At 38.3% G+C, this 12,639-nt stretch overlaps 1 protein-coding gene across 1 annotated transcript in view; it reads right to left on the reverse strand.

Moving 5' to 3' along the window:
- Nucleotides 1-12,639, reverse strand: part of PINX1 (PIN2 (TERF1) interacting telomerase inhibitor 1) — a 431,187-nt gene that overhangs the window by 391,208 nt on the left and 27,340 nt on the right. The window contains exon 5 of the mRNA XM_053709538.1: nt 2,946-3,038. Within this exon, the coding sequence (XP_053565513.1) occupies nt 2,946-3,038 (93 nt within the window). The remainder of the gene's footprint in view (nt 1-2,945; nt 3,039-12,639) is intronic.

Here is a 12,639-nt window from a genome sequence, read left to right on the forward strand (position 1 = left end):
CCTGTGCTTAAAACTCAGGCTGGAAGTTGAACTGCGCAAACGCAACTGCTACGCTATTTGCGCAACATAAACAGTGAGGCTGCTTACTGTTAACATACTGTCACTGGAGACTCCAGAAATTTGTGTTTACGCTCATTTCTGGACATCGCTAGTTTATCCGACTTACGGCACTTTATGAACTGCCGGCGGGGTTTATGAGATACCCCGATGTGCGAGGTGAAATTACGGGCGGTGCGGCTTTCAGCAGTTGCACTGAAGCCTGTGCCATATATGTAATTTCGCCCTCGAATTTTAGCCAATCAGTGCTGGTTCTTGTATAACCGTTATCATACTCCACGGGAGTAAGCACATTATCTATATGGCACACATGAACTAGCACTGTCTGGCTGGTGTGCAAAATTAAAAAAAAAAACTAATAAAAAGCAATGAGATAAGGGAGGACTTGCTGTGGCTTAGAAAAAGGCAAACTTAGAGATTATAAAGTATATTAATATAACAATGTTGGTTGTGCAATGCTGGCTAATGGGTATTAAAGGGTTTTAAAGGAGCTATCTTTTTAAACAAAAACAAAAAAAATCACATAGACTGTCTCTTTAAGTTCCTAAATGCACTTTAAACTGTTTGAGGGGGTTAATTGTGAAGGCTATTGTTATGAATCAGTTCGTGCTTAGCAAGTTGCTGTACATTCTGTTATGTTGATGGTGTTTTGTGTGTGCATTCAAGCGTTTATATTAATTAGGTTATAAGCTAACCGGATTGCTATGGTCTTAATTATAGGATCCCAGACCATTACTATTGGTTAACACCGAAACTACGAGTGACATTTTAATTAACCAATTAGATATATGCTAGCAGCTATTTAGGAGAATAACATGCATAGATGTTATAAGTAGGCTCTTCAGAAAACCCGGATATATACAGAGGAAGCATGTTAAAGGGATAGACAGAATTTTTATTATTGAAAAAGATAGATAATCACTATTACCAATTCTCCAGTTTTGCATAACCAACACAGTTCTATTAATATACTTTTTACCTCTGTAATTACCTTGTGTCTAAGCCTTTTCTGACAGCCCCCTTATTTCAGTTCTTTTGACAGACTTGCATTTAAGCCTATCAGTGCTGGCTCCTAGGTAACTCCACAGACGTGAGCACAGTGTTCTCTATATGGCACACATGAACTAATTCACTCTAGCTGTGAAAAACTGTCAAAATACATTCAGATAAGATGCTGCCTTCAAGAAATTAGCATACGAGCCTACCTAAATTTAGCTTTGAACTAAGAATACCAAGAGAACAACGCAAAATGGTTGATAAAAGTAAATTGGAGAGTTGTTTAAAATGACGACATGCCCTATCTGAACAATGAAAGTTTATTTTTGACTAGATTGTCCCTTAAAGCTATTGTGTCTGTTCCGGGAATCCATAGCGAGTTTCTTGTGCTGTGACGTAACCCGATTGACAGAGGTGGCGATTGTGGTTCACGGTGTCTAAAGTACACAGCGAATACAGATGAGACTAATTCCTGGACTACACACTTGTTTAATGCACAATATCACATGTTTTTAGCAAGCGTTATATTTTATGCGCTTTTAAATTGTAAATAAATCACCTTTAATCTGAGATGCACGGTTTTCTTCTTTGTTAAACATAGATTGCTCAGTTCCCATTTAGAAAGGAAACCCACAATCTTTGATACGGCAGCTCTCCATAAGCTGTGTGTCTGTTACTGTTTGGATATTGTTACATTGTGGCTGAAAACATCAGTGCAACAACATGTTTTCAATTCTTATATTTTTATTTATTTATAGCATTTTTAATTGTTTTTATGTATTTTACATTTGTGTTAGCGCTGCTCATTACTGTTGTGATTTATTGTGAAATCATCTAGACTGCTGATCTATTTCCACCTTAAAGGAACAGTCTACTCCAAAAATGTTATTGTTTAAAAAGATAGATAATCCCTTTATTACCCATTCCCCAGTTTTGCATAACCAACACGGTTATATTAATATACTTTTTACCTCTGTAATTACCTTGTATCTAAGAACCTTCTGACAGCCAGCTTATCACATGGCTATTTATTTGTTATCTATTGACTTGCATTTTAGCCAATTAGTACTGGTTCATGCACAACTCCATGGGAGAGAGCATAATGTTATTTATATGGCACACATGCAATAGCAGTCTCTTGTTGTGAAAAGCATGTTATAAGATACTCTCTCTGGTGGCTTAGAAACAAGCAGCCATTTAGAGGTTTAAATGCTATAAAGTATATTAATATAACAATGTTGGTTGTGCAAAGCTGAGGAATGGGTATTAAAGGAAGGTGTTCTATATCTTTTTAAACAAAAATATTCTGGTGTAGAATGTCCCTTTAAGTAAACTACTGCTTACGGGAATGGAAGGTATGCTTCTCAAAATAAATATTGTCACTGCTCAGGATTTTAAACTTCTGCACTGATAAATGTGTAAGGACAAAGCTGTCTATTTGGCAATCATGTCACTTCCTTTAAAGATAACTTATTATACTATGATGTTTTTTTTCATATTACTAATGTCTACTTATTTGTACTTAAAATGCTATTACAAAAATCCAGTGTAGCCAATTTTGAGCTTGACACCCCTCTAATAAAGTGGTTTTATAAATGGTATACAAAGTATGCACGCAGTAATAAAAGTATATATCTGGTTTAGGAAGTTGCTCCTCAGGAGTAACCGTAACACGTACACACGTATGACATTCAAGGCTATAATTAAATCCCCAGAAGTTTCATCATACTAATACATAATCTCATAAAAAATGAACTTGGGGAGCAGATAATTACTGCTATACAGGTTGGCTGGATAACCAGTCACATAGTTATGAAAGCAACTTGCTATGCAAACTAATTTCTAGAATGTCGGCAATGATCTAACTGCAAATGCAGAGGGCAGATTCTCACCTTTGGCAAACTTCATATAATGAACTCGTTTCCTGGAAGTCTTGGACTTCTCTTCCAAGCTGAAAGATTTTTTTTCTTCTCCAGCTTGAGACTCTAAAAAAACAGAAAACATCAAACTATGAAAATCATAGCAGCTCTCATTATTAATTTGTAATTATGAAAGCAATAGGTTTAAAAGGTATACACATGCACAGATATGAATTACTTAATCGGGCTCAAGAACGTTTAATATAAAAGCTGCTTTTCATGAACATATTTTGCAATACTGAGAACAGAAAACATGTTATTGCCGTGATTGGAGGATGCCGGAATCGTCATTGCTGACGTAGAAAGAGGCCTGCAACTGGCTGGAGCGGCTTTTAAGACGAAGAGGTAAGTATTTCTACAAATATGGTGCAATGTAAAGTTTCATCAATGAAAGTGCCCCTGTTTTTAATAGTATTTTTAAAAACCGGGCACTACTTGATGAAACTTTACATTCACTTTAACATACAAGATATAGAAATATATAGATATACACATAACCACAATTTTGAAAAAGTTGGGACCAGGCTCGGACTGAACGTCGGACATACCGGGCAAATGCCTGGTAGGCCGTGCGATAGTTAAGCCCCGTCCACCGTGACCGCATTTTTTTGTACTAATTATTTGTTAAAAAAAAAAATATTGTGATTAATTCATTGTCGCGCCACACACTACTACTACTGACAGACTGACTATGTAGTGACAACACACACTGCATGCAGCCACAGAATGACTACTGCGACTTAGTGAGTAGTAAAAAATGGCACACGGCTGCACTACTGTATTGTGTGTGTGTGGCCGGCCGGCTGGCTGGCTGGCTGCGTTGATTTTTTTTCTCACAGTGTGCCGCGTGCTGTGTGGACTTAACAGTCAGTCAGATTCAGAAGGAGTAGGTAGGTCTAGGAGGAGAGATGCTCTCAGTCGCAGATGCCGATACATGGCATCATCTGAGAGAGCAGAGGTCAAAGGACCTTTTGTAGCAGTAGGCTGGGCCCTTTGTAGCCTGCAAGGCAGTGGAATATAAGTCCCAGAACGCTATGCAGCAGCAAGATGCTGTCAAATCGGAGGGGAGGGAGGGGCTCTCGCCCGAGCAACCCACACCCACCTACCTGTTTGAGAAGTGTGGAAGAAAGTCCCTCCAGAGCAGCTGCATGTGGGGAAATCTGGAAGCAAATCTCTTGGAGCTGAAGAACACGGTGCTTAAAAGTAAATCTATTAACTATTTTTCACTATTTCTTTACACTGATTACATGTAGCTTAATGTTGTTGTGTAGTTTATAAATCTCATGGCCGTGAGGTTAAGTTTAATCACTGCTAAATTAAGCATATTAGCTTTTCATATTTACTTAATTTGACAAAAAAAAAAAAGGGATCAGCACACATTTGCATAATGTCTGTTATTAGATTTTACGTTTATACTTAGGCTGAGGCTCTATACAAACAGTTCTGTATGTGATCTCAGTGGCAGCCAATCAATGTAAGATCAGATCCCATGCAGGAGCGTGGAGAGAACGGCAAGCCACTTGTATTCCCCCTAGGGATTTCTATAGCCTCACACTTATAGGGCTCGATTTATCAAGCCTCTACGGCTGCAAGTTCTCACAAGAACTTGCTCGCCGTGATTTATCAAGCAGCGGTCACCAGACCGTTGCTTCCCTAAGATCTCTGCCACCTCTATTGTGGCGAAATTCAATCTCCACGGTCGAGTTTGACCGAGGAGATTGACAGCTCCTGCCCGTACGTGATTGGCTTGCGCGGGCAGGGGGCGGGATTGCACACGAGCGCAAAATTGGGCTTGTGTGCAATGGCGAATATCTGCGGGTAATTTCGCCCCGCCACAGGCGAGCTGAGGCTTACAGCCAATCCCCTGTACGCCTCAGCGTTAATAAATCTAGCCCATAGGGTATGTAATAGAACTGACTGAGCAATAAAATCACTCCTTCGGCATTGCAACAGAGCACAGCGAAATCTCCTCCCACACAACCTCCTGCTCTCTGAAAAACAGCTCAAATTCATAGCAGATGCATTTAACCCCAATGGCTGCTAAAAAGGCTAAAACTGCAGTCCCTTCTGCTAGTTGATGGGTTAACTGCATCTGCAATGTATTTGATCTCAGCAAGGCAGAGTGTTTCTTAAACGGAGCAGGTAATATGTTCTTTGTCTGCAATGGATTGCTGGTCAGGAGCAGGGCTCATCATCATCAGTCAAGATAAAATGTTTTTTAAAAAAAAGTAAAAAATAAATAAAATATATATATATATATATATATATATATATATATATATATATATGATAAAGCTAAGCACACACAAATGTAAATATACACACACACATATATATGTATATTTATATTTGTGTGTGCTTAGCTTTATTTTATATATATATATATATATATATATATATATATATATATATATATATATATATATATATATATATATATATATATATATATATATATATATACATACACACATACATACATATACATACACACATACATATACATACACACACACACACACACAAAAACACAGAGAAAACCCAGCAGTCACTTACAAGCTCTCAGCTAAGATTTAAAAGCAAAAATGGAAAGGTTAGTTACCGCATCTGGCCAAATGGGACAAGCCCAGGTACCTCGTCAAGGTCCTTTCCAATACCTGGGACCCTAAAAAAGCCACACAATGCAAGCTTTCAAATCCAAACAAACTGGGAACAAGGGAAGGGTGCACAGGCATATGTAATCACCCTAGACATTTACAAAACACGGAAGGGAACTGCACTCTCATACCGGACCGGATACACATCCCATGACCCTGCAACATGCTCAGCCCTGGGTGCCACTGGCACTCACAGGAAGCTGCGCTGTCCCCAGAGCCACAGGCAGTTAGCCCCAGACAGGTCTGGGTGCAAGAACCATAGGGAAAATTACAAAACAAATTAATACAACACACAGAGAAAACCCAGCACTCACTTACAAGCTCTCAGCTAAGATTTAAAAGCAAAAATGGAAAGGTTAGTTACCGCATCTGGCCAAATGGGACAAGCCCAGGTACCTCGTCAAGGTCCTTTCCAATACCTGGGACCCTAAAACAGCCACACAATGCAAGCTTTCAAATCCAAACAAAATGGGAACAAGGGAAGGGTGTCTGGGGCTAACTGCCTGTGGCTCTGGGGACAGCACAGCTTCCTGTGAGTGCCAGTGGCACCCAGGGCTGAGCATGTTGCAGGGTCATGGGATGTGTATCCGGTCCGGTATGAGAGTGCAGTTCCCTTCTGTGTTTTTTATATATATATATATATATATATATATATATACGCGCGCGCGTGTGTGTGTGTGTGTGTTTAGCTTTATCTGGTTTTGCATTTTTTCTGAGTAAAAACAAATTTAAAAAGTGGTACACTGTATATATTTGTGTGTGTATATATTCATACACATTATATATATATATATATATATTCAAGAAAAGGGGCAATTCGGTTAAACAAGAAATGTTGAGGGGGGGAGCCTCTTTGTCCTAAAATGCCTGGGCCTCTTTTTGGTCCCAGTACGGCTCAGGTTGGGTTGGGACAGTATGGAAAATGCAAAAAAATTAAATTCCCCCCGTACTACTTTGGAAACACATTATTTGATGTTTTACTTTGTGAATTTAATGTATTTTTTATAATATACACTCATGACTGCAACATACTTCAAAAAAGTTGGGACAGTCGACTGTTTACCACTGTGTTACATCTTTTAATAACACTTATTAAGCGTTGGTTAAGTTTAGCAAGCTGCATTTTCCCCCCATTCATCCATTATGCATGTCTTCAGCCGCGCAACTGTACTGGGCCTTAGTTGCCTTGTTTTGTGCTACACATTCTCAATCTGAGACAGGTCAGGACTGAAGGCAGGCCATGCTAGCACCCGCACTCTCTGCTTACGCAATCATGCGCTTGTAATCCGGTCAGAATGTGGTACGGTGATGTCCTGCTTAAAAATACAGGGACATCCCTGGAAAAGACGACTTCTGGATGGCAGCATATATTGCTCCAAAATGTATACATCTCTCTGCAATAATGGTGCCCTCATAGATGTGCAAGTTACCCATGCCATGAGTATGACACACCCCCATACCATGACAGACGCTGGCTTTTGGATGTGACGCTGATAACAGCTTGGATGGTCCTTGCATTCTTTGGCTTGGAGAACACAACAGTAGTTTTTTTTTTTTTTTTTTAAATATTTGAAATGTTGACTCGTCGGACCACAAAACACGATTACACTGTGCTAATGTCCATCTCAGATGAAACCGAGCCCAGAGAAGTCGGTGGCGACTCTGGACAGTGTTGATGTATGGCTTCTGTTTTGCATAGTAATGCCTTAACTTGCATCTGTGGATGCAGCGGCAAATGGTGTTGACTGACGAAGGTTTACCAAAGTATTCCCGAGCCCATGTCAGGATATCCATTACAGGCTCATGACGGTTTTTGAGACAGTGACGTCTGAGGGATCGGAGATCACGCTCATTCAGAAGTGGTTTTCGGCCTTTCCCTTTACGCACTGAGATTTTACCGGATTCTTTGAATCTTAATTATATTGTGCACTGTAGAAGGTGAAATGCCCAAAATCCTACCGATTTGTCTTTAGGGAATGTTGTTCTCAAAGTGTTGGATTATTTGCTGGCGCATCTGTTGGCAGATTGACCCATTTTTGCTCTTAAAGGACTAGGTCTTTTTTGGAGGCTCCTTATATACTATGACATAATTGTCTCACATCACCTTCTTATTTAAACTTGTCACATCGCTATTAGTCCTAAATTGCCCCTGTCCCAACATTTTTGTAATGTGTTGCAGTCATCAGATTTGAAATGAGTGTATATTTTCAAAAATACATTAAATTCACAAAGTAAAACATCAAATAATGTGTCAATAATGTCTTTTCAAAATAGTACAAGGTGAATTGAATTTTCAAATTACTTTTTGTTTCATTTTTTGCATTTTCCATACTGTCCCAACTTTTTCAGAATTGGTGTTGTATATATCGGTGTGTATGAATGTACAAACTGTTTTTTATACTTGGCTTTCATTAAAATAGTAAAGCATAAAACTACATGAAGAAATCCACTACTTGCATGCCATCGGCTTAGTGCTTGAACATTAATTTTACTGTGCTAACCCATACAAGACTATTATGTAAGGTAATACTGCAAGGTAAATGGCAACGCATAAGTGCCATCAAGTGGACAACATTAGTTATTACACTTCAGATATTCACAGCACATTCATTCACACACTTTCATGCTTTAAGACATCATTTCTTTACTATTGAAATGTTTATGCAAACCAGAGTTACATTTTAGATACTATTATATGGAATGCATTTACACCTTTGAAAAGTTTTGTTTTGCTTTTTTAGAAAACTCCAAAGACAGTGCTGCATTCAACTCCAAAGATAGTGCTGCATTCATCACCTCCCACTGCCGTTGTCTTGTTCAAAGCTGCGACCCCTCAGAATGTGCGACCGTGACGTCACCATATTCCTGACCGCACACGTGACTGGTTGACCACCAATCACCCTGAGGGGTCGCAGAATCAGACGGAACAGCTGAGCCTGTCTAATTTTGCAGCCTTCACTGAAGCCCCACTGCTCCACAGCTTACCATGGCGGGAGGAATTTAAATTGTAACGTCTTTAGCAAACTGCTAGTGACGTTCACAACATTGGCATCATTCTGAGGTATTTAATAGAATATAGTGACATGGCGGCACATCATTGCTATGACAATACAGCAGTAGCACTCATATTAAACGTCTCGCTGGCAGTAAATAAAGGAGAAACATACAAACACTTATACAAACACTTGTTTGTATGTTTCTCCTTTATTTACTGCCAGCGAGACGTTACAATTTAAATTCCTCCCGCCATGGTAAGCTGTTCCGTCTGATTCTGCGACCCCTCAGGGTGATTGGTGGTCAACCAGTCACATGTGCGGTCAGGAATGTGGTGACGTCACGGTCGCACATTCTGAGGGGTCGCAGCTTTCGACACAACACCGTCTGATTACTTCTCATGATAGCGTGCTTTTGAAGGGCAATAGAAAGCACTGTAGGAATCTATGTCATTAACACATTATAAATGGCAAACAGGATTCCACAAAGTAGGGGTGTTACTTTATTTAAGTTTAAGGAAAACTTATGAGAAGTTTGTTTTCTTTACCCTCAGCCGTAATTGTGTGTGAGACTAAAATATAACTAAATACAATATATATATATATATATATATATATATATATATATATACACACATACATACATACACACATACACACACACATATATATATACATACATACACCTGACCATCACACCTATATGAGCTTGTTGGACATCCCATGCACATTAATATGGAGTCCAGCCCTCCCCCCCCTTTGTGGCTATAACTTCCACAACTTTTCTGGGAAGATATTGGAGTTCTGCCTGTCAGGAACTGATGTTACACTTGGCTGACCTGCTATGTCAGTTTGCGTGGTTTACTGTCATTGCACCTAGACGCTTCCACTTCACAATAAAAGAATTTACAGTTGACTGGGACAGATCTAGATTGATGTAAAGATGGCATCTTATGACAGTGCCACATTTAAAGTAACTGAGCTCTTCAGTATGGCCCACTGTACTGCCAGTGTTAGTCTAATGAGAGATCTCATGGCTATGTGCTGTATTTTATGCACCTGTTAGCAATGGGTGTGACTTTAAAACACCATAACTCAATTATTAGTCGGGGTGTCCAAATACTTTTAGCCTTATGATGAACCTCCAGAAAAAGAATTTACACAAGTGGGTGATATAAACACAAAACAAAAGAAAAAATGGCAGAAATGCCAAGTAGAGAGTCATTCAATATAGAGTTCTGGTTAGAGAGAGAAAAAGGTGCTCTATGGTGCAGTACCAACCAAACGCAGGAACAAAATAGGCATCTTAAGACTTTCAGCACCTGAGAGACGATGGTCAGTTTGCTGGGACACTGAGAAGACCTAGCCTGCTCCTACAGCACTATATAAAGATACTTTTTATGTCCTTGCGCTTGGTTGTTAGTGAGCCTATTCTTTCTCTTATTTCTGTGTGACACTCAGCTCGAAGCCACACCAGGTACGAAAGTAGAGACGGCAATATATATTTTTTTTAAATAGATCGATTTTAGAACTTACATCACTGTACTGCAACATTTTCTGTTATCTGTCTGAAAACAGCATCTAAACATTATTTTTTTTTTAAAGAAAAATTTGTTAAAGGGACATAATACTCATATGCTAAATCACTTGAAACTGATGCAGTATAACTGTAAAAAGCTGACAGGAAAATATCACCTAAGCATCTCTATGTAAAAAAGGAAGATATTTTATCTCCTCAGCTCAGCAGAGTAAGTTCTGTGTAAAAAGTTATACTCAGCTGCTCCCAGCTGCAGATAAAAAAATTAAAAAAAATGAAGAAATGAACAGCAGCCAATCAGCATCAGCAGTGCTGAGGTCATGAACTCTTACTGTGATCTCATGAGATTTGACTTAACTCTCATGAGATTTCATAGTAAGCTTCCTTTACCTGATTGGTGAAATAATATGAGAGTGCAGGATGCTCATCCCTTCAGATGTCCCAGGACAGACACACTAAAATGCTGCTTAGAAATCCTTTACAATGGGAGGTGGCTACTGAGGAACTTTTGAGGTAAAATATCTTTCTTTTTTACATAGAGATGTTCAGGTGATATTTTCTAGTCAGCTTTTTACAGCTATGCTGCATCACTTTCAAGTGTTTAAACATTTGGGTATTATGGCCCTTTAAGCAAAAACTTTTTAAATTGAGCCTGCAACTAATAAAGCTGTATCCATAGTATGCATTCTACTAATCCTCACTGGCTGATAGATACTTCATGATCATTGGTTGATAGGTACTTCTTGTTAAAGGGATAGTCGAGTCAAAATTAAACTTTCATGATTCAAATAGATCAGGAAATTTTAAGCAACTTTCAAATTTACTCCTATTATCAATTTTTCTTCGTTCTCTTGGTATCTTTATTTGTAAAAGAAATTATGTAAGCATAGGAGCCGACCCATTTTTGGTTCAGAACCTGGAAAGTGCTTTTTGATTGGTGTCTAAATGTAGCCACCAATCAGCAAGTTCTACCCAGGTTCTGAACCAAAAATGGGCCAGCTCCTTAGCTTACATTCAAATAAAGATACCAAGAGAACGAAGTAAAATTGATAATAGGAGTAAATTAGAAAGTTGCTTTAAATTGCATGCTCTGTCTGAATCATGAAAGTTTGATGTTGACTAGACTATTCCTTTAAGGTTATTAAGCAGTATTTGGAAGTAAGCCCAAGAGCATTAGTAAGATGTGAACAACAGATAGTAGATTAGATTGAATTTGCTACCCCTCAAAATGCTGCTCCCTAAATTGTGCTGCCCTGGGTGCAAATGTCAGCGACTATTCCTCCCCTGTTTCCATGAGATCTTATTATAGATTGCTTCTAAGTGCACATTTGCAGTGATATATTTATGTCACTGCTGTGGGAATTCACAGTAAAAACAAATTTACTATATCATGTAAAATATACTAAAATGTACTATTTAATTTACAATTAAACAGAAATGTAGCAAAGGTAACTCTTCTGGCTTTAATGTTTATTGAGAATATGTTCCTTAAATTAAGTCCCGAATTAAAGGGATAAGAAAGTAAAAATTAAAATTTAACATGATTCAGATAGAGCATGTCATTTTAAGACACTTATTTTCAAAATAACATTTTCGTATCTATTGTTTAAAACGAATACACACATATCCTACACTAGTGGGAGCTAGCTGCTGATTGGTGCCTGCACACATTTGTCACTTGTGATTGGCTAACTGTATGTGTTCACCTAGCTACCAGTAGTGCAACTGCAATGCTGTCCCTTCAGCAAAAGATAACAAAATAATAAAGCAAATTTGATAATAGAAGTAAATTGGAAAGTTGTTTAAAATTGTATGTTCTATCATGAAAGAAAATGGAGTTTCCTGTCCCTATAAAGGGACAGTAAACACCTTGTAATTACAAGAAATTTCTATTGTCTTGCTATAGAACAACAAATCAGCCAAGACTACATATTGTTAACACATCTCATTTGTTTTTCAATAGTTAAACACAGACTACACATGCCTTATTTGCAATAAGCCAGAGTCTGCAGATAAGGCTGGCCATGGTCATTGTGTTTAGTATAAAGTGCACAGTTTTACAGTTGTTAACAGTCAAAACCAATTATGGACAAATATGTAGCAGAGTTAGCCTTGAGAAGTTTGCAGTGTGCATTTCAATTCGGAGGATTAGAAAATGTACTATTTTCAAATCTAAGTTACATTGGGGGGGGAGAAATTAAATTATTCTGCAAAGTTGTTTTACCATACTAAAAAGGGTGAGTATACAGCCATTTTCATATAACTGCATGTAATAGACACTACTATAAATAATAATATGCACAGATACTGATATAAATATCCAGTATAAAACTGTTTAAAAACTTACTTAGACGCTTCCAGTTTAGTGCTGTTTAAAAGGTTACTGGAACACCAACTGCAAGTGGGAAATAGCAGACACTCCCCCCGCCTTTGCATATGAAAAACAAAATTTATGCTTACCTGATAAATTTATTTCTCTT

Source organism: Bombina bombina, chromosome 4 (assembly GCF_027579735.1).
Source record: "Bombina bombina isolate aBomBom1 chromosome 4, aBomBom1.pri, whole genome shotgun sequence".
Lineage (NCBI taxonomy): Eukaryota > Metazoa > Chordata > Amphibia > Anura > Bombinatoridae > Bombina > Bombina bombina.